Here is a 27,572-nt window from a genome sequence, read left to right as displayed (position 1 = left end):
CAACCTGAGTGTGGCTTCATCTTTACAGTAGAGGAGGCCGTGGATAGACATATCAGAATGGAAATGGGATGTGGAATTAAAATGTGTGGCCACTGGGAGATCCTGCTTTCTCTGGCAGACAGAGCGTAGGTGTTCAGCAAAACAATCACCCAGTCTGTGTCGGGTCAAATAAACTGAGGCCAGCTTCAAGAACATCATTTACTGTATAATGTGGCTAATTTTACAAGTTTATTAACTGCTTTTAAAAAACAGCATGTCTTAATGACAATAATACTAAATATAGTAAGTACAATATTATTACATTCTGAATGATACATGTATTAATTATCATTGAAAGAGAAACAGCTAACAAACAAGGAAAGAAATATTCCACCAAAAAACAATCATTTTGTTCAACTCCCAAATGAAATCCTATATTCTAGTTCAGTTTCAGTATAATTCTCTGTATGTGATTTTTTTAATCAAATACAGAAGGAAATGATTAACATGAATTGATTTCAATTCTAAAGCAAATTATCCTATATAATAACAAAGCAATAAAAGATTAACTTGCTCTGTTGACACTGCCACACAGAATTTTATGACATTTCACATTTTAAAAACAGGCCGAACAATCCATAAATATTCTGCTGGCACATTTGCTCCATTCACCTTTCTGCATTATTAGCACGTTCAAACCAGTTTACAAATAATTCAAAGTCCAAAGTAAGCTTATTATCAAAGTACATATATGTCACCATATATGACTGAGGTCTGTTTTCTTACAGGTATACACAGGAATAAATTTTGGCATCAGTTCCGAATGGCGGTTATGGATCAGGAATTAAACATCTTAAAAAGGGCGTTGAATCTCCTGCTCTTTATTTTTAGTGAAATTCAGGAGTTTGTTTTTGGCGTTTGTCATGTTCGAATATTTTCAAGCTGGTAAAATCATTTCACTCTGGTCTCTTGAAAGTGAAAGGCTATAAGGCATAAGATGTAGGAGCAGAGATAGGCCCTTCCATTTCGCCCATCGAGTCGTTTCACAAAATAAAAAGAAATTGGTAATAACAATTGCACATTAATTCAGCCTTTACCTCAATTATTTCTTTGACAATTTTCATTGCTTTCAAATAAAAAGGGATTGTATTAAGTTTTATATGTGTGCAACAAGGAAAAGACAAGCAAGGGCACGTGGGTGTTAGATACAGGAGGAATTATAATTGGGAATAAGGATGATGGAGGAAATAAATTGTACTTAGTGTCTTTGTTCATAGATGAAGAGGAATAAACAAACACTTTGTGTCCATTTCACAAAATCCCAGCCAGCAACGTTAGACATGAGAAACGCTGGAAAATGGAACAATTTGCTGAAGGATCTGCAGGTGGAGAGGAATTGTTGACATAGGATTGAGGATAGTCTAATGGCAGTTTGAGAATTGCTTTAAAAGATAGGAAGCACAGAATAGGAAGTAAGGCTCTTCCATGGGCTGGCAGGCTCAAATCACTGCTATTCACAATTAATATCAACAATTTGGCCAGAACGACCAAAACGACCAAACGTGCTGTTTCCAAATTTCTATATAATTCCAAATTACACGGATTCATGAGTAGGAAGGTGGAGCTTTCAGAGGATAGAGTAAAGGTAAGTGAGAAGGCAAGTTCATAGTGGATGCAATTATGTTGTGAGTAAAGCGGGGATTGTCTATATTAGTGCACAGCGCAGTAAAGCTGAGAGCTGGGAACATATGATGTTCAAGGAGACCTAGCTGACATTGTACATGAATCTGCAACAAGCAATTAGGATGGCAAATTTTGGCCTTTATTATAAGAGGATTTGATTACAAGAGTAAGGTTATCTTACTGCAATTATCCCAAGATGGGATTACAGTTGGTTACTTTTCCTTGTATGATAAAGGAACACGACAAGCCTTCACCAGGTTGATTTCTGGAAGGATGTGTTTGTCTATTTGAGGAGAGACTGAGTGGAGGAGCCTATAGTCTCCACAGTTTAGAAGAATGGGATTTCAATGTAGCTTACCCATTCATACGGTTCTCAGCAGAATGGGTGCAGAGAGAAAGTTTCCTCTGGCTAGAGCTTCTAGAACTTGGGATAATACTCTCAGAATAAGGGACACAGATGAAGAGAACTTCTTGATATTACATCAACGACAAAGAGAAATGTCTTCATTCACAAGGGAAGAATCTTTAGAATTCCCTACCACCGAGGGCTTTGGAGGCTCAGACAATGACTTCAGACAGATATCTTTCTGATTGCCCCACTATGAAAGGATATGGAAGCTTTAGAGAGGGTACAGAGGAGATTTACCAGGATTCTGCCTGGACTGGAGGGCATGTTTTATGAAAATAGGTTGAGTAATCTGGGGTTTTTCCACTTAGGAGCAAGGGAGGATGAGAGATTACTTAATAGAGATGTAAAAGATGATAAGAAGCATAGATGAAGTGGTTAGCCAAAGACTTTCCCCAAGGTGGAAATGGCCAATACAAGGGGACATGATTTTAAGATGATTGGAGGAAAGTACAGAGGGGTTGTCAGAGGTAAAATTTGTACACAAAGAATGGTAGGCGCATGGAATGTGCTTCCAGGGGTGGTAGTAGAGGCAGAACATAAGAACATGAGCAGGAGTAGGCCATCTGGCCCCTGGAGCCTGCTCCGCCATTCAATAAGATCATGGCAGTTCTGACCATGAACTCATCTCCACCTACCTGCCCAATCCCCATAACCCTTAATTCCCCTACTATGCAAAAATCTCTCCAATCTTGTCTTAAATATATTCACTGAGGTAGCCTCCACTGCTTCATTGGGCAGAGAATTCCACAGATTCACCACTCTCTGGGAAAAGCAGTTCCTCCTCATCTCCATATTTACTCCCCCAAATCTTGGGTCTATGTCTTTTAGTTCTAGTCTCTCCGACTAGTGGAAACAACTATCCAGCCTCTATCTTAACTATCCCTTTCATAATTTTATATGTTTCTATAAGATCTCCTCTCATTCTTCTGAATTCCAGCGGGTACAGTCCTAGGTGACTCACTCTTTGCTCATAGTCTAACCCCCTCATCTCTGGAATCAAGCTGATGAACCTCCTCTGCACTGCCTCCAAAGCCAGTATATCCTTTCTCAAGAAAGGAGACCAGAATTGCCCACAGTACTCCAGGTGTGACCTCACCAGTACCCTGTACAGCTGCAACATCACCTCCCTGCTCTTAAATTCAATCCCTCTGCAATGAAGGCCAACACTCTATTTCCCTTCTTGATAGCCTGTTGCACCTGCAAACCAACCTTTTGCAATTCATGCACAATCCACAGCAGCGTGCCGCAATTTAAATAATAATCTGATCTTCTACTTTTCCTTCCAAAGCAGATGACCTCACATTTACCAACATTGTACTCCATCTGCCAGGTCCTTGCCCATTCACTTAGCCTATCTATATCTCTCTGCAGACTCTCCGTATCTTCTGCACAATTTGTTTTCCCATTCAATTTAGTGTCATCAGCAAACTTAGATACACTACACTCAGTTCCCTCTTCCAGATCGTTAATGTACTCCGTGAACAGTTGCGGGCCCAGCACCGACCCCTGCGGCACACCGCTCACCACTGAATGCCAACCTGAGTAGCACCCATGCATCCCAACTCTCTGCTTCCTATTGGTTAACCAATTCTCTCTCCATTAGGGACATTCAAGAAACTCATAGGTAGGCACAGGAATGATGGAAAAATGAAGGGGTGTAGAGGAAAGGGTTAGATTGATCTTGGGGTAGGTTAGCACAACGTCATGGCTGAAAGCTGTGCTGTAATGTTCTGCATTCGATGTTCCACTTCTCAACCTTAAGGAAACCCCTAGTGCCACACTTACTGAAACCGATTATTATCTTTATTTGATGAAAGATGGAACAAGTTCAAAGGTCCAGATGGTCTTCCCCTACCCAACTAATTATTATGTTCTGAATGGCCATTATCCTTACCAGGCTACGGAGGAATTGCTTGGTCAGCAATCTGTGTGACCAGGTGGCAGTCTTAAAGTTGAATCAATGAAAATATGAATTCTCCTTTCACTCTTCTCCCATGGCCCACTCTCCTCTCCTATCAGATTCCTTCTTCTTCGGCCCACTACCTTTTTCACCAATCACCTCCCAGCTTCTTACTTCACTCCCCCAATCCACCCACCTTCCCTCTCACCTGGTGTCACCCATCACCTACCAACTTGTAGTGACTCCTCCCTCCCTTCCCTCTTATTCCGGCTCTTACCCCTCGCTTTCCAGTCCCGATGAAGGCTCTCAGCCCCACACATCGACTGGTTACTCCCTTCCATGAGAAGGTGGCTGACTTGCTGAGCTCCTCTGTCGCGGAGAAAGTGGAAAAGCCACTCACGCAGGACGTGGTGCCCTGGGACCCTACTGTTGAGATGATGAGAGAGGCAGTGATTTGCTGCACTTTTGAAAAGCAACCGTATGACTATGTAAGGGCTGAAATATGGGATCTGGCTGAATTGATCTTTGGTTGTGAGAGACACGATATGGCAAATTGTTGCTGTGGGAGCAGTGGATCTTTACAATTCCAGGACTGAGCTCCTATCTTCTTGGCCTTGAGTTATTCAGCTACTCACTGCTTAGATTTGTTGTGGAACTTCTGGAGGAAACCATTCTAGTCAACCAGAGTACACCGATTGAGTACGAGTTTCGATTCTCGGTTCCGTGTTTATGGGAACAGAATATCGCCTTTACTTTGGTCCTCCATTCTTCAGAAATGAAGTAGTAAATAATGGGGTCAACACAATTATTAAAACTACTGAAGGGCAACAGGTACAAATAATGGATGTAGAGTTCAGGAAGCCATTGGTGCAGTAGCAGTGATATATTACTGGGACTGAAACACACAAGATACATTGTCAGGGTTAAAATTGTGATTATTACAGCCTTTCTATACTTTCTCTTACTAAGCAGTAAAGTTCTGATTACAAGACAATAACAAAGTACAGTTATGAAGCTTGGAATTATAAACCCTACTATCACCACAGACTGCCAGTAATAGAAATAAACATTTTTTGTTTTATTTAGATACACATCATGACAGGTGGTGATGTCTGTGGTTTGGATGTGAAAGCTCTGTTTAAGAAGGAAGAAAGGGAAAACAAAGAAAATAACTACCACCCAAATTACGGCGCAAACAATAACAGCGAACCTATTGTCCCTAAAGCGTCTGGAGTAGAACGGATGGACGAGCGCAAAGTATCGGTCGACGCTGATGAAGGTGAGGAGCAGGATGGAGCAGTACATGTTCCCGTAGAAGAAGGCCGTCGTCGTCCGGCACAGGGCTTCGCCAAAGACCCAGTTGTTGCCCTGGAGGCGGTAGTGGATCTTGAAGGGCAGCATCAAGATCAGGAGGAGGTCTGCGACTGCCAGGTTGATCAGGCATATGGTGGAAGGTTTCTTCTTTTTTGCCGCCATTGTCCAAAGAGCCAATGCATTGGTTGGGAATCCAATAACAAACACAAGGACATAAAGAGCAGGAATTAAACTTGTGATGATGGGACTTTTCAGTTGCTGTGTGGCCCACTGAGGTAACTTAACTGAGTCATTGCAGGCGTTTCCGGGCAGTCCTCCTGACGAGGGCACAGTACCTAAAGGTGTGAGAAGATTGTGTTAACCTTTGTTCTTTTTAGTTTCTTTTCATCATGAGCAGTTTGGTTCTGCCCAACAAATGCACTTTCCTTAGACCAGAGCATTACTTGATCAATATTTGTTAGAGTCATAGAGCACCACAGCACAGAAACAGGCCATCATGTCTGTGCCAAAATATTATTGTGCCTGGTCCTTCGACCCACACCTCTCCCATTCATGTGCTTATCCAAGCTTCTCTTAAATGTCCACCACTTCTACTGGCAGCCTATTCCGCACTCTCACTACCCTCTGAGTGAAGAAGCTCCCCCTCAGGTTCCCTCTAAACATTTCACCTTCCACCCTTAACCTTCGGTTCTAGTCTCACCCAACCTCAGTGGAAAAAGTCTGCTTGCATCTACCCTGCCTTCGCCCTCATAATGGTAGTGTAGTGGTTAGTACAACGCTTTGTAGTACAGGCGACCCGAGTTCAATTCCCGCTGCTGCCTTTAAGGAGTTTGCACGTTCTCCTCGTGACCGCGTGGGTTTCCTCTGGGTGCTTTGGTTTCCTCCCACAGTCCAAAGACCCACCAGTTGGTAAGTTAATTGGTCGTTGTAAATTGTCCTGTGATTAAGCTAGGGTTAAATTGGGGGGATTGCTGGGCAGCTTGAAGCAAAGGACCAGAAAGGCCTATTCCACACTGTATCTCAATCAATCGATAAATAAACAAACAAGCACATAAATAAATAAATACATACACACACACACACGCGCGCACACACACACACACACACACACACACACACACACATCATTTTATGTACCTCTATCAAATCTTCGCTCATTCTCCTACATTCCAGGGAATGAAATCCAAACCTGTTCAATCTTCCCCTGCAACTCAAGTCCTCAAGTTCCAGCAGTTACTCTTCAAATAGTAACTATCAATGACATTCAGCTGTGTAAAGGAATGGGATTTTATGTGTATCTGCACTCTCTTTCCTGTCAAGTAATCCAATCAAATCTGGAGTCACTAAATGGAAACCATAGAAACCATAGAAACTACTGCACAGAAACAGGCCTTTTGGCCCTTCTTGGCTGTGATGAACCATTTTCTGCCTATTCCCACTGACCTGCACAAGGACCATATCCCTCCATACACCTCCCATCCATGTATCTGTCCAATTTATTCTTAAATGTTAAAAAAGAACCTGCATTTACCACCTCGTCTGGCAGCTCATTCCATACTCCCACCACTCTCTGTGTGAAGAAGCCCCCCCTAATATTCCCTTTAAACTTTCCCCCCTTCACCCTTAACCAATGTCCTCTGGTTTTTTTCTCCCCTTGCCTCAGTGGAAAAAGCCTGCTTGCATTCACTCTATCTATACCCATCATAATTTTATATACCTCTATCAAATCTCCCCTCATTCTTCTACGCTCCAGGGAATAAAGTCCTAACCTATTCAACCTTTCTCTGTAACTCAGTTTCTCAAGTCCCGGCAACATCCTTGTAAACCTTCTCTGCACTCTTTCAACCTTATTTATATCCTTCCTGTAATTTGGTGACCAAAACTGAACACAATACTCCAGATTCGGCCTCACCAATGCCTTATACAACCTCATCATAACATTCCAGCTCTTATACTCAATACTTTGATTAATAAAGGCCAATGTACCAAAAGCTCTTTTTACGACCCTATCTACCTGTGACGACACTTTTAGGGAATTTTGTATCTGTATTCTCAGATCCCTCTGTTCCACTGCACTCCTCAGTGCCTTACCATTAACCCTGTATGTTCTACGTTGGTTTGTCCTTCCAACGTGCAATACCTCACACTTGTCAGTATTAAACTCCACCTGCCATTTTTCAGCCCATTTTTCCAGCTGGTTCAAGTCCCTCTGCAGGCTCTGAAAACCTTCCTCACTGTCTACTACACCTCCAATCTTTGTATCATCAGTAAACTTGCTGATCCAATTTACCATATTATCATTCAGATCTTTGATATAGATGACAAATAACAATGGACCCAGCACTGATCCCTATGGCACACCACTAGTCACAGCCTCCACTCAGAGAAGCAATTCTCTACCACCACTCTCTGGCTTCTTCCATCGAGCCAATGCCTAATCCAATTTACCACCTCTCCATGTATACCTAGCGACTGAATTTTCCTAACTAACCTCCCATGTGGGACCTTGTCAAAGGCCTTACTGAAGTCCATGTAGACAATATCCACTGCCTTCCCTTCATCCACTTTCCTGGTAACCTCCTCGAAAAACTCCAACAGATTGGTCAAACATGACCTACCACGCACAAAGCCATGTTGACTCTCCCTAATAAGTCCCTGTCTATCCAAATGCTTGTAGATTCTGTCTCTTAGTACTCCCTCCAATAACTTACCTATACCGACGTTAAACTTACTGGCCTATAATTTCCCGGATTACTTTTCGATCCTTTTTTAAACAACGGAACAACAAGAGCCACTCTCCAATCCTCCGGCACCTCACCTGTAGACAGCGATATTTTAAATATTTCAGCCAGGGCCCCTGCAATTTCAACACTAGTCTCCTTCAAGGTCCGAGGGAACACCCTGTCAGGTCCCGGGGATTTATCCACTTTAATTTTCCTCAAGACAGCAAGGACCTCCTCCTTTTCGATCTGTACAGTTTCCATGATCTCACTACTTGTTTCCCTTAATTCCACAGACTTCATGCCAGTTTCCTTAGTAAATCAGACGCAAAAAACCGAAAAAAATACGGCTGTGTTTTTGCGCACCTCTCATACCTTCCACAATATGGCTGTGTTTTCGCGCACCTCTCATACATTCCCCTACAGCGACATGATTTCAAGCACCTCCCATTCCTTCCCCAATATTGCTGTGTTTTCGCGCACCTCCCATAGCTGCCCCTCTACTGCGATGTTTTCGCACACCTCTTATAAATTCCCCATTTCACTGTGTTTTCACGCAGCTCTCATAATTTCCCCTATATTGCAGTGTTTTCGCGCACCTGTCATTCCCATCCTTAATAAAGTGGCCACTGAGTGTATGCTCGTAATTACTTTGTGTTTCAAATTAAGCAATAGTTTTCTCAATGCATATTGTTATCTTTGACAAGTATGCAGGAATATTACAGTGTTATCCTCACTGTCATTTTCAAACTCTTCACTCCACAGTTTTTTTTCATCAATGAAAATGAATTGCCTCTTCAGAGCTGTTGGCTTAAGTTTGTTGAATTATTTGAAGTATACATGTCTAAATGGCTCCAGTAACTTCTCTTTGATTTGGCTCTGAGGGAGATGTCCGATGACAAGTAAATGAATTTTCTAATAGGATAGAGCCAAGAACTGGTAAGCCCAGTTTAAGTATGATCACTTCAGAGTTTTCAGCACACAAGATTTTTCTGTCATGAGTTCTATACAATAAGTGGTAAATCTTATGAAGTAGTCTGAAACATGTTCTTCCAGTTGTGGTTCAATTACATCAATTATTCTCTCTCTGAAGAGCTCAGACTTGTCTGTGGTGTTCCACAGCTAGAACTGGCCAGACTTGCCTTTTCCAATGGAATGTATTAATCTGTGCTCACTGGACTGGAGGAAAAAGACTGAGCTTTTCCACTTTATACATTTATGCCTGCAGAATAATCTGGTATAGACAGTATTTTTGAACCTCAAACTCAGTGCCTAGCAATTAGTAATGTTTAGTTCAGTGTTGTAAATTTGAGAAATAAATATTTCAATGGTGTTAAGCATCATAACCGTAGTTTTCAGGTTGTCTGGATCTGCCAGCATCCTGTGTGGTATTTTATAATGCAGGTATGTCAAATGCGTCAGTGGCACCATGTTTAAACTCCACGCGGCTTCAGCGACGTGTCAGCCTTTAGTCACCTTGTTACCTTAACCGCCACATCTGCAACTCTCCAAGGCCCTAACTGGGTGTCTTAATACCTCTTAGCCAAAACCTTCTTCTTCTCCAATCTGCTGGCTACCCCTTAAACTTGTTGTCCCTGAGTGAGGCCTTGACCAGTCAGCCCAACTCCAAACCCTGCCTTTCCCCATAGATGGGGCAAACGGTCCAGGCAGTTACCGTGCTAATCAGTAACTGCTGATCTATATCTTCTGACATTATCTGTCATTTCTCTCAGCACACCTGTACATCTATGGAACACCTCCTTCAACATGGTCTCCACACTGGCCAACACTGATGCATAACAATAAGGTCAGTTAGAATGAGAAACAGCTTCTTCCTTCAACCCATTAGGCTTCTGAACTCCCTGCCACATTGCCTTTGAAGTATCATGGGTTAATCCAGCCTTTCTCAACCTTTTTGCCCTGCAGGAAGCTTTGAAATAATTTCCAGGTCTCAGGTAACCCCAGCGTAAAAAATATTAAATCTACAGCTCACGGTACGTTAGCGTCATCAGTAGGTTGTAGATATAATAATCCAAAAATAATTGTCAATGCTCTTTTGAGTAGAGAATGAATTTTTAGCCAACCTTTCTTGAAAAAAAGCAGGTAGTTAGGCTTAGTTTAAATTTCTTGAAATTAATCTCTTTTATCCCCTTGCACAAATTTTAGAAACTCTTAAGGCAAACATAATAAATAACTGGCTTAAGTCAAAATGGGATTTAATTTATCTAAAGGTAGGTTCCGTAGATTTATTTTAAATAATTGTAATTATTGCTGTTTACAAAAATGAAAATTTATTGACGATATTGAGTAGTAAAAATATTAAAAACCATAAGCCAAAGCAATATGAATGAAAATATAGCTTAAGACACAATTTTATACAAGGCTTTGAAAAAATATTTTCTTACTAAGTGACATGATCAGGCTCAAATATAGGCCTAACATATAAAACTTGTGCTTATTTTTGCTGCACAAACACTCAATTCTGGGCCGAACTTGAGATAAGCACACACAGATTTACTTTCAATTGAAATGAGATGATTTCTATAATTGCTTTTGATGCTTGTTAAACAAGGAAAAGCTTGCTCACACATGTAAGAAGTTGAAAACTGCCTCAGAATTTCATTGCTTTCTTATGAATGGCAGGATACTCTTCTTTCACAGAAATCCAGAACTTGTCCAGGGGCAGTAAATCTCATTTTGATTACATCTCAAATTGCAGTTCAATTTTGTTCAGCAATTCTTCCAGGCGGTTTTCAATAAAACTTGAGACTTCCTGATCCTTCCTCACTCTCAAGCCCAATCAGCAGTGGCAACATTTCAAGATTTCCTTTTGCAGCATGATTTTTCCAAAGATCAAGTTGCCTTTTAAATCCAAGTATTTTGTCACTTAAAGTAAGAACATCTTCTCCAGAGACTTGTTCAATTGGTTCATATGTTGAAAAATGTCTGCTAAGTAGACTAGTTTCTGTAGCCATTCTTCATTTTCAAAGCACTCAGCAAAACCTAGCCTACTATTTTCTTGAAAGTACTCCTGCAATTCATCTTTCAGCTCAAGCACCCTGTTGAGAGTTTGTCCTCTGCTAAGCCATCGTATTTCTGTATGTAGCAGGAGACTGGTGTGCTCTTTGTCCAGGCTTTCACACAGTTGCTTTAAACATTCTCGAGTGAACTAGTCTTTGTTTAATAAAGTTCAATATTTTTGTAGCATCATCTAGAACTTTTTTCACTTAATCTCCTAGAGTTTTTGACATCAGCACTTCTCTGTGAAGAAAGCAGTATGTTGTGACAATGTCAAGATTTTCTTTTTTTTTACAAGAAAAATGAAACCTCTCGTGGAGCCAAGCATTGATGGGGCACCATCAGTACAAATGCCAGCACAGTTCCTCCAAGACAGACAATTTGTTTCCAGATATGAAGATAAAACATTAAATATATCTTGGTCTTTACTTGTTTTGGGCAGCTCTTTGCAACAGAAAAAGTTTTCTTGAATTTCGCCATCATTTACAAATCTTACAAATGTTACAACATGACATTTGTTGGTGAAATCTGTTGACTCATCCATCTGGATAGAGAAGCGTTTGTTTATCAGTTTATTACAGAAAACCTCTTCAGCATCATGTGACATGTCATCAATACATCAACTTATCGTACTGTTTGACAGTGGCTGCCTTCGCACCCGAACAAAATCCATGCAAGAGCCCATTCTCGAGTTACTATCTGCGGACGACTGTGCTCTTCTCACGCACACAGAGGGCGTGCTACAGGCTGAAGTCACTCAGTTCACCAAAGCTGCAAGAGCTTTCGGGTTAACAGTCAGTCTGACTCCATCAGAAGTCCCTTCACAGGCGACCACCCTCTCACCACGGTTGAGCAGTTCACCTACCTGGGCAGTGTCATCTCCAATGACGCTGTGGTAGTAAGAGAAGTTAGCAATCAACTTGTCAGAGCTAGCAGTGCCTTTGGTCGCCTCCAGAAACATGTGTGAAAGAACCACCAGCTGCGTCTGTCCACAAAAATCCAGGTACACAGAGCTGCCATCGTCACAGCACTGCTATACAGCTCCGAATCCTGGGTCTCCTACCACAAAGAAATCTGGTTGCTCGAGCACTTCCACCAGCACTGCTTCCACTCCATCTCAGGTATCAGCTGGCAGGATCGTATCTCCAACAACGAGGTCCTGGAGACTGCTCAACTCCCAAGCATTGAAGCTGCCTTGCTGCTCAGGCAGCTCCCCTGGCCAGGCCACATGTCTCGCATGGACAACTCCAGGTCACCGAAAACGGTACTCTACGGAGAACTCTCTCAGGGCAAGAGAGATCATGGTGCCCTGTGCAAGAGGTACAAAGACCAACTTAAGCAGCAACTCCCTTGAGCAAATATCGAGGTCAACGAGTGGCAGCAGCTGGCTTGCGACAGAGACCACCGGAGAATGCTGATCCACAGAGCAGCCAAGAATTTTGAAGAATCCAGAAGAGTGACTGCTGAAGAGAAGAGACGCAGGAAGGGTCCTACTACCCAAGTGCCCGCATCCCAGATGTTCCGTGTCCCTACTCCTCGAGAGTCTGCAGGTCCAGAATTGACCCCTACAGTCACCAATAATCATGCCATTGCTCCTTGGGACTCTTCTTCCCTCCTGATCTTCACAGGCAAAGAACCAGCTATCATCTTCATTGAGCATGAAACCTTTTCAACTTCTCGTACTGCATCTTGTCCTAACATGTTACCCACTATAATTTTACATGCTGACATTTTACTCATTTGTCACCAACTGTGTGACATTTCCTTTTCTGAGTAATAAGTTCTGCTACTACAAACGTTTGTAAGTAACTTGCTTACTGGTTCCTTTTGCTGACTGTGACTTTATTAACAAAAGTCTTACTTTGTTTTGAGATTCCAATAGCCATTTAAAATAATCAGCATTTTCCTGAGTCATGTAGCTGTGATTTGTAGTTAAGTGTCTTTTTCAATTTTGCTGGAGCCATTGCTGCATATGAAAGTTGTTTGCCACAGACAAGGCACAATGGAATAGGACAACCAGGATCACTAGTCCATGTAACACCCATTGATAAGTAGCTTTCACTGTAAAGATGGACTTTTTGTATCAGTTGTTGCACTAGTGCAGTGAAATGACTCAGAAGATTGTAATCTCCTCGCTGGCGATCAACACTGGTGCACCATAGGGGTGTGTGTTTAGCCCACTGCTCTACTCCCTCTATACCTATGACTGTGTGGCTAGGCACAGCTCAAACGCCATCTATAAATTTGCTGATGATACAACCGTTGCTAGTAGAATCTCAGGCAGTGACGAGAGGGTGTACAGGAGTGAGATATGCCAACTTGTGGAGTGGCGTCACAGCCACAACCTGGCACTCAGTGTCAGTAAGACAAAAGAGCTGATTGTGGTCTTCCAGAAGGTTAAGACGAAGGAACACATACCAATCCTCATAGGGGGATCAGAAGTGCAAAGAGTGAGCAGTTTCAAGTTCCTGGGTGTCAAGATCTCTGAGGATCTAACCTGGTCCCAACATATTGATGCAGTTATAAAGAAGGCAAGACAGTGACTATACTTCATTAGGAGTATGAAGAGATTTGACAGGTCAACAAATACACTCAAAAACTTCTATAGATGTACTGTGGAGAGCATTTTGACAGGCTGCATCACTGTCTGGTATGGGGAAGGGGGTACCGAAAGAAGCTGCAGAGGGTTGTAAATTTAGTCGACTCCATCTGGGTACTAGCCTACAAAGTACCCAGGACATCTTCAGGGAGTGGTGTCTCAGAAAGGCAGCGACCATTATTAAGGACCTCCAGCACCTTTTCTCACTGTTACTGTTGATAGTAGGAGGTACAGAAGCCTGAAGGCACACACTCAGTGATTCAGGAACAGCTTCTTCCCCTATGCCATCCGATTCCTGAATGGACATTGAACCCATGAACACTACCTCACTTTTTTAATATATATTATTTCTGTTTTTTGCACAATTTTAATCTATTCAATATATGTATACTGTAATTGATTTACTTATTTATCTTTTATTATTATTTTATTTTTTTCTTCTATATTATGGATTGCATTGAACTGCTGCTGCTAAGTTAACAAATTTCACGACACATGCTGGTGATAATAAACCTGATTCTGATTCTGAATTCAAAAATCGCCACATTGGACCATTTGTAAAACTCAGGGATTAGAAAAATATAAAAATGGGCACGTCCATTCGATGCTCAGAAAACACGCTTCACACTCCTCATCAGCCTACTGCCCTCCCCTCCGTGTCATAGAGTTGTTACACACCCCGTGGGTATCTTGTGACTATCTTATGAGCATGAGGTAATCGTCTTGTGGAGGTCACATGATGTAATTTTCCCACCAATGTGAGGTCACATGATGACCTGTTCTCAACAGGTATAAAGGAGACCCCTGGTGTGATGCAGTTAGTCTCAGTTGAGTTGTTGTTTGCTTCGTTAGTTACACCGTTATGCTGCGTATTTGTCTCATGACGCAGTTTCGTTTTAAAGAGGAGTTTTACTTTCTATTGGAAGGTAAAATAGTTGTGCCAGCAGTTTCACCAATTGCTGCCAGCTTTGTTGGTGTATCTTTGATTTACCTTTACAGTCGTATTGGAGAGTGAAGACCTTATTAAATGACGGGAACCTGAAGGATCGGAATAAAATTGGAGTCATTTGGCAGTTTTATAGAGGATCGACCTTATCGAGCATTCATTCAGAAGTGGTGACCTGTATCTGAGATAGATCCTGCAAGAGCAGGAAAGTTGAGCAGTGTTTACTCGCCAGGAAAAGGTCAGTTCCTTTAAGCCATATTATTCCCTTCATCGTGAATCCTCTGGAGAATCAGCAGTAATGTCACGTCTTCGAGGAAATCCGTTTCCAGAGAAGTCTCTCCTTATTGACTGTGTAAATCACTTGGACTTTCAAATTTACCATTTTAAGACTGGGTTCGAATTTACCACTTTAAGAACTGTTTTTGCATTTACCCTTTGAAGAACTGTTTCAGAGTGGCCCGTATAGCAGTTAACTTCTGGTTAAGTTAGTCGTTTGAATACTTTTCGCTATTGTTGAGCAGAGTTTAATAAATGTTTGTTTGTTTTTATGAAACCTGCCTCAATTGATAATTCATTGTTGCTGATCACATGACACAGCACTCACCATCAGCCTGCCATCCTCCCCTCCGTGCAATACAGCACTCACCAGTCATCAGTGGCCTCCCCTATCTCGTGTCAGAAACTGAGAATGGACTCAACCATATACAGTCCTACTGCGCCGTGCCATACTGGGCTGAGAGACTTCCAACCAGATTGCTACCGGGGCAACTCAGTCACTGCCCACCACTGTGAGCGTTTGCATCGTGCATCGGGTGAAGTTCAAACGACGTTTGTTTTTATCGCCATCTCTAGTGGAACACCGGTTGAGAAACCTGGATCAGATCATGTACAAGTTTACTGATGACACCACTGTTGTGGGCTGTATCAGGGGGTGATGAATCAACATACAAAAGGGAGACTGAAAATTTGGCTGAGAGGTGTAATAACAACAACATCTCACTCAGTGTCACTAAGACCAAGGAACTGATTGTAGACTACAGAAGAGGGAAACCAGAGGTCCATGAGCCAGTAATCATCAGAGGATCAGAGGTAGAGAGGGCCAGTAACTCTAAATTCCTGGGAGTCACCATCTCAGAGTACCTGCCTCGACCCATCATATAAATATAATTGCAAAGAAAGCACGATAGAACCTCTGCTTCCTCAGGAGTCTGCTGAGATTCAGCATGTCAGAAACCTTGACAGACTTCTATAGATGTGTGGTGGAAAGGGTATTGACTAGCTGCATTGTGGCCTGGTGTAGGAACACCAATGTCTTTGAGCGGAAGATCCGACAAAAGGTAGAGGATTCAGCCCTGTACATCACGGGTAAAGCCCTCCCAACCATTGAGCACATCTACACGAAACGTTACTGTAGAAAAGCAGCATCCGTCATCAAAGATCCTCGCTTCCCAGACCATGCTCTTTTCTTGCTGCTGCCATCATGTGGAAGGTACAAGAGCCTCAGGACTCGCACCACCAGATTCCCGAACAGTTACTACCCCTCAACCATCAGGCTCTTGAACAAAAGGGGATAACTGCTCTCACTCTATTCCTGGTGTCCCCACCACTGATGGTCTCACTATAAGGACTCCTTTTCTTATTATTTCAGGCTCTTGTTATTTATTGCTATTTATTTATATTTGCATTTACACAGTTTGTTGTTCGTTGATCCTGTTTACAGTTACTGATCTTTATTTTTGCTGAGTATGCCAGCAGAAAAAGGAATCTCAGGGTTGTACGTGGTGACACGTATGTACTCTGATAGTAAACTTTACTTTGAACTTCAAACATTACACAGTACCATGAGGCGGTAGATGATAAAACAACAGAATGCAGAATAAAGTGCGACAGCTACAGAGAAAGGGTGTGCAGGAAGATAGTAATCTGCAAGGTCATATGGAAGGAGATTGTGAGGTAAAGGGTCAATGCTGTTCTGAGGACCGTTGTAAGAAATCTGAATTTAATAGCATTATATGAATTTGTTCATATGTACAGGCATCTTTAATATTGGCAATGGTAACCCTGGGATAGCCTGTGTTGTAAACAATGCATGATACTTTTTTAACTATTGGCCATTGCTTGTGATATATTCAATATAGTTTCCTTAGGTATTGCCTTAATTATTATAGTTGCTTTATTAGATTTATGACAGAGTGGTGGCTATACCTTTAATCAGCTATTGAAGATAAATTGCATTGACTTCAATAAAGCCAAACTCCAGTTGCAGAGTCCAAAGAAGACCTGAGACAAAAATGGCTCTTAAGCACAGCTCACTGAAACTCCATGTATCTTAACCCTTTCCAGCGTCCTTATATGTGTCAACTTTTCAAAAGTGATTTTCAAGGTATTGAAATGTCTTTAGGGATAAGAGGTCCGATGTACGATAATGTGAAACAGGCAGTGATGATTCAGCAGTGCATTGTACGGTATATCCACCCTGATTCCGCCAGCAGTGGTGTCACCAGTGAATGTGTTGAGGTTTATCTTCTTGCCCGCACTCACAAAACAAAGAAACACAATAGAATTCACGGAAAACCGCACACAACAAAGACTGCCACTAACCCAATGAGCAAGAGGACAAATCACGCAAAAATAGTAAAACAAAATGTCAACAATTAACACATGGAACATGAACTGCAGAGTTTCCTGAAAGTGAGTCCACAGCTGCAGAGCCAACTCAGCACAGAAGTGAGCGGTGCTATATGGAATGGTCTGACGTGATGACGTAATTACATAAAGGACTGTTAGCACGCTTTGCGTTCAGGCTTTGGTGTTCAATAAATGTGTAGTTATGTATTTTTCTTAAATTTAAAAAGGCTCGCATCGTTTTATTTGCAAGAACCTACGTAGGTGATCCAGACACTCTAGGATGATTCCAGAGTTATTGAACGTGTCAGCCAATGCAGTCGCCTTGGAACTGCTGGAGTTTTGGGAGCAAAATGCCGTCGCTTGGTTTGACCAAGCTGAGGCCCAATTCACTGTGCGGGAAATCACCGCCAACAACATCAAAATTCTACTGTGTGGTAGCCTTGCTCAGAAATATCACGGCTCCAAGACTGGTGACTCTACAAGAACACCCGCCTGAACACAATAAATACTGATCACTGAAAACTCGCCTGTACAGACTTCTGGAGTATCGTAGTCTGAGCACGCCAAACAGTTGCTCTGCTTGCCCGGCCTCAGGGGTACTAAGCAGTCGGAGCGAATGGACCGCATGCTGCCTCTCCTGGAAATCACCATCCTTGTTTTATTTTTAAAGAACTCTTCATGCAGCAAGTGCCTGATCAAGTTTGCATAGCCCTCGCTAATCCACCATGAAGGACTATAGGGAGCTTGCTAAAATGGCTGACAGATAACACTTATATAGGCAGTGGTGCAGCATCCTCCTCCTCCTCCTTTCTCTACCTCAATAAGCCCGGTCAGCAAGGACACCAACATAAAGACGCCTGCAGCTGCAAAACAGACGTCACTGGGCCTGTCTTTACAAGCTCGCTTTGGTACGAACTCTAGGAAGTGCCCGACTGCCTTGACCTTTGATAGTGTCAGCACATCAGGACATCAGAGATCTGTGAATACCATAGGCTACTGCTGCCAGGGGCATCTACAGTTCATTACGGACGCCCTTTCAGGGCGATACATCCTCGTGACGGGTGCTCAAGTGTGTGTGTGCTGCTAGTATCACCTATCGATGAGAAGGCAAAGAGTGACAAATGCTTGCTGGAGGCCGCTAACGGCAGCAAGGTCGAGACTTATGGGACACGATGGGGTGATACTCTGCTTCAGTGGGCGATGTTACACATGGGACTTTGTCAAAGCTAAAGTGGCTAGACCTTTGCTCAGAGCAGACATCCTGTGTGCTCAAGGACTGTTAGTCAATTATAAAAACTGCCGGTTTGTGGATGTCAAGGACTTTGGGTTGTTACCCGGCTCCCCCAGGAAGTTCCCCACAATGACTCTGTCAAGCACATGCACCACCACACGTGAGTTCACTCGACTGCTGGGCGAATTCTCAAACCTCACCAAGCCCACATTCTCCACTACAGTCACAAAACATGGGGTCGAGCATCACATTCCCACAACTGGTCCACCAGTTCGTGCCCACGTGTGTAGACTGGACCCAGAAAAGCTGGCAACCGCGAAGGCTGATTATTATCTGAATGGTGGCCGATTAGGAAAAGGGGAGGTGCAACAAGACCTGGGTGTCATTATACACCAGTCATTGAAAGTGGGCATGCAGGTACAGCAGGCGGTGAAAAAGGCGAATGGTATGCTGGCATTTATAGCGAGAGGATTCGAGTACAGGAGCAGGGAGGTACTACTGCAGTTGTACAAGGCCTTGGTGAGACCACACCTGGAGTATTGTGTGCAGTTTTGGTCCCCTAATCTGAGGAAAGACATCCTTGCCATAGAGGGAGTACAAAGAAGGTTCACCAGATTGATTCCTGGGATGGCAGGACTTTCATATGAAGAAAGACTGGATGAACTGGTATTGTACTCGTTGGAATTTAGAAGATTGAGGGGGGATCTGATTGAAACATATAAAATCCTAAAGGGATTGGACAGGCTAGATGCAGGAAGATTGTTCCCGATGTTGAGGAAGTCCAGAACGAGGGGTCACAGTTTGAGGATAGAGGGGAAGCCTTTTAGGACCGAGATTAGGAAAAACTTCTTCACACAGAGAGTGGTGAATCTGTGGAATTCTCTGCCACAGGAAATAGTTGAGGCCAGTTCATTGGCTATATTTAAGAGGGAGTTAGATATGGCCCTTGTGGCTACAGGGGTCAGGGGGTATGGAGGGAAGGCTGGGGTGGGGTTCTGAGTTGGATGATCAGCCATGATCATAATAAATGGCGGTGCAGGCTCGAAAGGCTGAATGGCCTACTCCTGCACCTATTTTCTATGTTTCTATGTTTCTATGTTTGCCAACATGGAGAAGCTCAGAATTGTATGCTGGTGGGATAGCACCTGAACCTCACCCCTCCATGTGGTCCCTAAGTCCGATGGTGGTTGCCGCCCATGTGGTGATTACCAACACCTTAACGAGACCAACACACCCAATCATTACCCGATCCCACACATTCAAGACTTTTTGGTACGTTTAGTTGGAAAGTTACTTTTTTCCAAAGTTGGTTTAGTTAGGGGCTGCCATCAGGTGCCTGTGTGCTCAGAGGTGGCATATTTGGCCTCTTTGAGTTTCTGAGCATGCAATTTTGGCCTAAAAAATGCAGCACAGACTTTCTGACGGTTGATGGACTCTGTATTAAAAGACTTAGATTTTCTTTTTGTTTAGCTGGATGACATACTTGTCACCAGTGCGTCCATCCGAACACGTATGTCATCTCCGCACACTTTTTCAGCGCTTAAGCTTTTTGAGTGATCGCTATCCCTGCTAAATGTCACTTTGGGTTGTCAACCATTGACTTTCTTGGCCATCGCATCTCAACAGAAGGTGCAAAACCCCTCCCATCAAAAGTAGCCGTTGTTATGGATTTCCCACTGCCCCGCACTACTAATAAACTACAGGAGTTTTTAGGTAAGGTGAATTTCTATAACCACTTCAGTCTGCGAGCTGCTGAACTTATGGTCCCATATAGTGTGCTTAAAGGCAATACCCCTAAGCAAGTGCTCGAGTGGTCAGCGGACATGACAGGGCATTTGATGATACCAAACGAGCTTTTTCCAACGCGACCCTGCTGGTGCACCCACTCCCCAGCTAGCCATTACTACTGACACTTCACACTCTGCTGTGGGTGATGTGCATGAAGAGTTGGTCGGAGGCGTGTGGCAGCTGCTCACCTTTCTCAGCTGGCAGATTTTCTCTTGGTTGCCATTGACCCAGAAGTCCAGACTTACCAAACAGCAGTCACGGGCCTGTGCTTGGTTGACACTAAGTTTGAGCGAAGCTAGGAAGGTTTCTCTCCTGTGCGATGTCTCAGCTGGTCACCCTCACCCCATAGTGTCTGCAAACCGGAGGCGGACTGCTTTTGACTCCATACGTTGCCTCTTGCATCCAGGCCAGAAGCCTGACAGAAACTGGTTAGTGTGGCATGGCCTTAGAAAGGACGTGCGTGATTGAAGAGCAGTCTGCAGGGAGTGCCAGTAGGCAAAACTTAAGCGGCCGTTGGTACCTTTTAAGGTTCCTGAGCAATGGTTTGCCCATGTCAATGTGGGCCTTGTTGGTCCTCTTCCCCACTCCCACGTTTCACACACCTTCTGACCATGGTGGACTGTACCACCAGGTGGTCAGAGGCCATCCCTCTAGCATCAACGACAGCTGCAGATGTAGCTCGGGCGTTCATCAGCACCTCGGTTGCTCGGTTTGTCACCCCATCTGGTATTTCCTCTGACTGCGATGCCCAATTCATATCAGACCTCTGGGCTGCGATGTCCCAAAACCTCAGCGCTAGGCTACATCACCCCACGGCGTATCACCCACAGTCCGATGGCCTATGCGGGCGATTTCACCACTCCTTAAAGCTGCTCTGAGTCCTCCCTGATGGATGATCGTCTCCCATGGGTCCTCCTGGGGCTCAGAACTGCTCCAAAGGAGGATCTGCAGTCGTCTGAGACCGAGTTATGATTTTATTCCTGACTCTGTGACTGTCTTGTCGGCCTCTCCACAGCCTTCCACCCTCCCCAGTGAGTTAAATTCCTGCCTCCCATCAGGATGTACAGCACTCTTGGGCTCCTGTTGACCTACACTCTGCCTCGATAGTTTTTGTCTGCCATGATACACAGCAACATTCCCTGAGGACCCCTCCTGACAGCTGGTTTGTCATTTGGGAACAGAGAAAAAAGACATTTATCAAGGATGAGAGAGGTAAACCTGAATGTATTTTGGTAGATTGCCAAGCTCACCATGCCTCTGCTGTCTCGACATGTCCACGAGCACCTCAACACACGTCTAGATGAGTCAGAGGCACCCGCTGTCCCTCCACCCATGGAAAGTAGAACTTGAGCCAGGCAGCTCGTCCGAGCTCACAGTGCTGCTTTTAGCGAATTCTGAGGGAGGGGTCTGTGTAGGGTAACGAAATTGGTGGAAATGCACATAATCTGCATTCACCACCACTGAGTTGAGTTCACTTTAAGAGGCTGGTCCGACATGATGACATAATTACGCACTTTGTGTTCAGGTTTTGGCATTCAGTAAAAGTGTTGCTATGGTTTTATCTTGAAACGCCTCACATCTTTTGATTTACAGACGCCTACACAGCTACCAGGTGTCTGTCTGTGACTCTACCTTCATCCAAAATACCTCTTTGCTTTTCCAATAACCTTCTGGAGGCTGTACCTGGACCGTTTTCAAGTGTTTGGCTTGCCAGTCCTGTTGGCAGTAGACCTAACCCTCATCAGGCTACAAATCTACAAGTTCATCCAGAACTTCTGGTTTGAGAAGACCTACTATGTGTGTGCAAGTTCGTACATGTCCAAGCAGGTGTTGTTGAAGTCAGTGACGATGGTTGTCATATTCATTCTGATCCAGAGATGAATCCCTGAATACGGTCTAGTCTCCCAATTCAAAGCAATCACGCGCCTCCTACTCCCTCATCCATATCTTCATGGTCCCCTCCACCCGTGTTGCACTCTTCAGTCTCTGCCCGCACATGGCAAGTAGAAGCGTGGTGAAGTGGTCAGATGTCCCACAATGCAGGCGTGAGATGGCTCAGTAGGTGCACTTGCTGGTGGGGTGACGGCGGGGTGGCGGAATGTCTTCGGTTCTCCGGTGATGCAAATGATATGTTAATAGTTGTCCGGCAGACGCTTCTTCAAGTTAGCCTGGTTAAAGACCCCATTTGAATTGACTTCATTTCTTACATCCTCCACATACATGAGGCGTAAAAATCTTTACGCTACATCTCCGTCTAAATGTGCAAAATGCAACTTATAGTAATTTGTAATAAATAGTATGTACAACAGGACAGTCAATATAGCCTAGAAATACAATTGTATCAGCTTGAAGGCCTGGTGGAAGAAACTGTCCCGGAGCCTGTTGGTCCTGGCTTTTACGCTGCGGTACCGTTTCCCAGACAGTAGCAGCTGGAACAGTTTGTGGTTGGGGTGACTAGGGTCCCCAATTATCCTTCGGGCCCTTTTTACGCACCTGTCTCTGTAAACATCCTGAATAGTGTGAAGTTCACATCTACAGATGTGCTGGGCTGTCCGCACCACTCTCTGCAGAGTCCTGCGACTAAGGGAGGTACAGTTCCCATGCCCAGCAGTGAGGCAGCCAGTCAGGATGCAATTGTGCCCCTGTAGAAGGATGATGGGGATGGCACTGGGGTGTGCCCTTTTGTGCCTGTTAATCATTTCCTCCTGTACCCACAATGTCGGCCTGGGATGGGAATAACACCACAGCCAGGATAAGGGTGCAGATAGAATGGACGGCACTTGGCCGCCAGATGTTCCACATCAGGGGAGAAGGTCTGAGACGGAGCCAGCACATCTCTGCACCACGAGAAGCAGACACTGTAGTTTGTGATTTACCTAATACCACCGTCTGATCCACGTGATAGATGGTGAAGCCCTCAGCTGGGATGCCATGTTCAGAGTGCTGGAGGCATGAGCCATGTCTCTATGAAACAGCACACAGTAGTCTCTGATGTTCCAATTTTGCTCCACGGTCTTCTATTTTGACTTCCAATGACTATACGTTAGCCAAGAGAACTTCGCTGGCAGGGGCAGTGCTGTGGGTCTCAAACCTCAACATTTCAGTTCTACTTGACAATGTTCCTGGCAACCACATTTCTGGAACAACGGAGATCTCTCTGTGCTAGCGGCTGCTATACTTGTCATCTGGGTGGCATGTTCTGCTGGGTCCAGACAACTCCTGTAAGGTTACTAAAGCGTCCAGATAGCTTAACACATTGTGCGCTACTGCGTTCACTGTGGCTTCGAATTTCAGCCAAGAACTGGAGATGTTTTAATTTTTTCTTAGGAGCTGACTGCAAATAGCTCTTGCAAATAATGCTTATCCTGTGTGCTGCTCCTGAGAGATGGCTCTGCAGAAATGAAAACTATTGTTTTCCATAGTGTGCAGGGTACACCACAGTCTCTCCTGTTTGACAGAAGCCATTGCTGAAGTCAGAGCAGGCAATGCACACTCGGTGGCCACTTTACTAGGTGCATCCTGTACCTGTATCCTGTGTTGGACCCATGGCCAAGTGGTTAAGGTGTTCGTCTAGTGATTTGAAGGTCACTAGATCGAGCCTCAGCTGTGGCAGCGCGTTTGTGTCCTTGAGCAAGGCACTTAACCACACATTGCTCTAGTCAGTGCGAGGAGTGGCGCCCCACACAGACTTCCAATCTGCGCCTTGTAAGGCATGAAAATGCCCGATGCAGGCCTCTCACGGTCTGAGTCAACGTTCCCTCTGTACCTAATAAAACGGCCACTGATGGTATAGATGTGATCTTCTGCTGCTGTAACCCATCCCCTTCAAGGTTTGATGTGTTGTGCATCCAGAGACATTCTTCTGCACACCACTGTTGTAGCACGTGGGTATCTGAGTTAGTCGCGTTCCTGTCGGTTTGAACCAGTCTGGCCATTCTCCTCTGACCTCTCTCATTAACAAGGCATTTTCACTCACAGAGCTGTCACTTACTGGATTTTTTTGTTTTGTTTTTCACATTGTTCCTTGTAAACTCTAGAGAAATTTGTGCATGAAACTCTCTGGAGATCAGCAGTTTCTGAGATACTCAAACCACCCCGTCTGGCACCAATAATCATTCAACTGTCAAAGTCACTTAGATCACACTCCTTCCCCATTCTGATGTTTGTTCTGAACAAAAACTGAACCTTTTGACTTTTTCTGCATGTTTTTATGCTATTGATTGCTGTCACATGATTGCCTGATTGGATATTTGCATTAATGAGCATAGTACCCAAAAGAGCGGCCAGTGAGTATATTTTGTATGGTTGGAATTGTTGTCTGCATCTCCCTCAGAGTTATAAAAAAGTCGTGACATTGTCAAGGAAGTGATGGTCAAATTCTGGTAATTGTTAATTAGTCCACATTTGGGGCTCTTCTTTACTAAACTAAAGATTAGCCCCCGAAAACAATGTTCTACAAAGTCTGGTCATCTGAAAGCAAAACACTAAATGCAGGAGATTCTCGACCGGCCAGGCTGCATCTGTGGAGAGAGCAATAAAGTCCTGAAGTTCATGTGATCCTTCCTGATTGATTGGAGAGTCAGAGAAACTAGGTCTTTAACTGTGAGACTGTCACCAGGAGAAGCAGGTTAGAATTGAAACACCAGGCAAGATTGCCCCAAAGCAGCTGTGAATCGGTGCTGAGCAGCACAGAGGAGATGGGGTTTTATTGTGTCGGTTTAACTCGGTTCCTCCACAAATCTCATAATTTTTTTTGATTCCTTTAATACCTTAAAACCTTGACCTCTGACTTAAAAATATGCAGTGACCCAAAATGCTGACAGTTTATTCCTCTCCATAGATGCAGCCTGACCTGCAGAGTCTCTCCAGCATTTTGTGTGTGTGTGTGTGTGCTGCTCAGAATTTCCAGCATCTGCAGAAACTCTTGTGTTTTAAGATGAAAGGAAGGTTTTAAAGGGGAGTTGAGGGAAGAATTTTTTTATACATCGGTTGGTTAATAGCTGGAACACACTGCTGAAGGCAGGTGCAATCACATGTTTAAGGGACATCTGAACCTACACTTGAATAGGCAATGCAAAGAAGTTTACAGATCTACTGCTGGCAGGATTATTCCAAACGTTCTTAATCTTCTCAACGAAGAAACTTTTTCTCATTTCAGTCATGAATCGCCAACCCCTTATTTTAGGACTGGGACCCTAGCTCTAGATGCAAGACGTCTCGGGAGTATCCATTCTTGTAACTAAGTTGTCAAGACTCGTAAGAATTTTTGATTTTTCATGGAGTTGCCTCCCATTCTTTCAAACCGGTCAGCTTAATCTTTTTTCAAAAGACAAACCTCCTCCATTCCATGAATCAGCCATTATTCGGCCTGCACTGTAAACATTCCCTTCTTCAGGCAATAACACCATGTCTAATATTCTCTCCAGGCTTTGTCTTGTTGCTGGCCCTCGCCTGCCTAATCCCATTTTCTAGCATTAGGTCTAATCCTGTAGGTCATTACTCTAGGAACGTAGTTACATAGCGCAAAGCGTAACGCTATTACACCATCAGCACTCCGGATTCAAGTCCCACCACTGTCTATGAGGAGTTTGCATGTTCTCCCTGTGACTGTGCGGATTTCCTCTGCATTGCTACCACATTCCAAAGACGTACCGGTTAGTAGGGTAATTGGGTGGCATGGGTTCATTGGGCTGGAAGGGCTACATCTCTAAATAAATTAGATATAAAAATATAAATAACTAAACAACTACGCTTTTGTTTTAAATGTGATGAGGGCTTCTGTTTCCACCATCCTCTCAAACAGTGATCTCCAGACGCCAACAACCTCTGGATAAAAAAAAGAACTTCTTCATCTCCCCCCCACTTCTTTTTTTTTGGGCGTGTGCCTGCGTGCGTGCGAGTCTGTGCATTTGCCTCTGTGTGTGCGTGCGTGCACGTCTGTGCATGCGTGTCTGCGTGTCCGTGTGTGCGTCCGTGATGATGTCTTTTTCATGGCTTTTACAAGGCATGGAGCGAGAAAGCGAGCGACTGTGTGGCGCGCCACTCTTCACACAGACATTTTCGCAGTATTTTCCCTTTGTTTTATGAAGTCGAGTAGCGATCTCAACACTCAACCCGGCATGGATGGAAAGCGCACTCGGTGGCGGACCTGACTGGTTTCGAACCCGGGAACCTCCGCTCCCGGGTCTGGCGCTGATGTTGTTGCGCCACCAGCCGGCCTATCTCCCCTCACTTCTTCTACCAATGACTTTAAATCTGTCTATTCCCTATTCCAGGAGGAATGGTTCTTCCTATTTACTGTTTCTAGATCCTTCAGAAATTTATGCACTACGATTAAATCTCACCCAGCACCTACCTTCCAGCCTTATACCGACAATTTATGAATCTGAACAGTAAATCAGTTAATCTCTCTACAGCCATACCTTTCCCCTGCTGTGATGCGACAATGAAACTGTAATCCAAGCTCAAACTGCAGTCAAATTTTTCTGACATGACCTCATTAAATTCTGTGTTTCCACTAAAACCAGAGAGTTTTTTAAACAATTTTGTTGACTTCCCAGTTATTTTATATCCCCCTGCTTGCTTCACTCTCCCAAGCGCAATATTTTGTACAGCTTTGGATTTAACTCTATCTGCCACCTTCCTGACCTATTGATCAGGACATCGCCCTCCACTCATCGACTTCTGCCCCTTTCCTGCTCTAGATTTGCAGCACCTGCAGTAACAGCTTATTGTCAAGCGGAATAATTACCTCTTATCAATTGTACTGTACACTCACAGGAGATGTGTCCAAATTGTAACAATCAATGCTGATCTTTTTTCATAAGCTTCCTCTAGAATCAGAATCAGGTTTAACATCACCAGCATATGTTGTGAAATGTGTTAACTTAGCTGCAGCAGTACAATGCAATATGTGATACATATTTTTAAAAATGAACAAATGAATTACAAGTATATATATATGTGTGTGTGTGTGTGTGTATATTAAACAGTTAAATTTAAAATAGTGCAAAAAGAAAAGTAGTAAAAAAAAGTGAGGTAGTCTTCTTGGGTTCAATACCGTATAAGAATCGGATGGCAGAGGGGAAGAAGCTATTCCTGAATCCATAAATGGAATTAAATGCACTAATGTTTAAGTTTGACAGTTCCTATGCAGTTAATCTTCCTCAATGCTAGGTGTACCATGTACCTAAACTTCAAATGCATACACTTCACAATCACAGAAATCATCATTCTCCCATAGGGAAGTGTTTTTCTCAACACTTTCAAATACAAAGTGAAGAGTCACTTACTCATGCTGCAGAACGAAAAAGTAGTTGCCTGAATCCACGCTCGCTTTCCAAGTGATTTCCTCAAA

At 43.7% G+C, this 27,572-nt stretch overlaps 1 protein-coding gene across 1 annotated transcript; it reads right to left on the bottom strand.

Annotated features, from left to right (window-relative positions):
• Nucleotides 1–281: 281 nt before the first annotated feature.
• Nucleotides 282–27,572, bottom strand: LOC140188228 (proteinase-activated receptor 3-like). The gene is made up of 2 exons (XM_072244302.1): nucleotides 27,508–27,572; nucleotides 282–5,620 (listed from the first exon to the last, which is right to left on the bottom strand). The coding sequence occupies exons 1-2, from the start codon at nucleotides 27,509–27,511 to the stop codon at nucleotides 4,599–4,601; spliced, it is 1,026 nt and encodes a 341-aa protein (XP_072100403.1). The 5' UTR covers nucleotides 27,512–27,572; the 3' UTR covers nucleotides 282–4,598.

The sequence above is a fragment of the Mobula birostris genome, chromosome 26 (genome assembly GCF_030028105.1).
Source record: "Mobula birostris isolate sMobBir1 chromosome 26, sMobBir1.hap1, whole genome shotgun sequence".
NCBI lineage: Eukaryota > Metazoa > Chordata > Chondrichthyes > Myliobatiformes > Myliobatidae > Mobula > Mobula birostris.
This window is presented reverse-complemented; position numbering and strand designations above follow the sequence as displayed.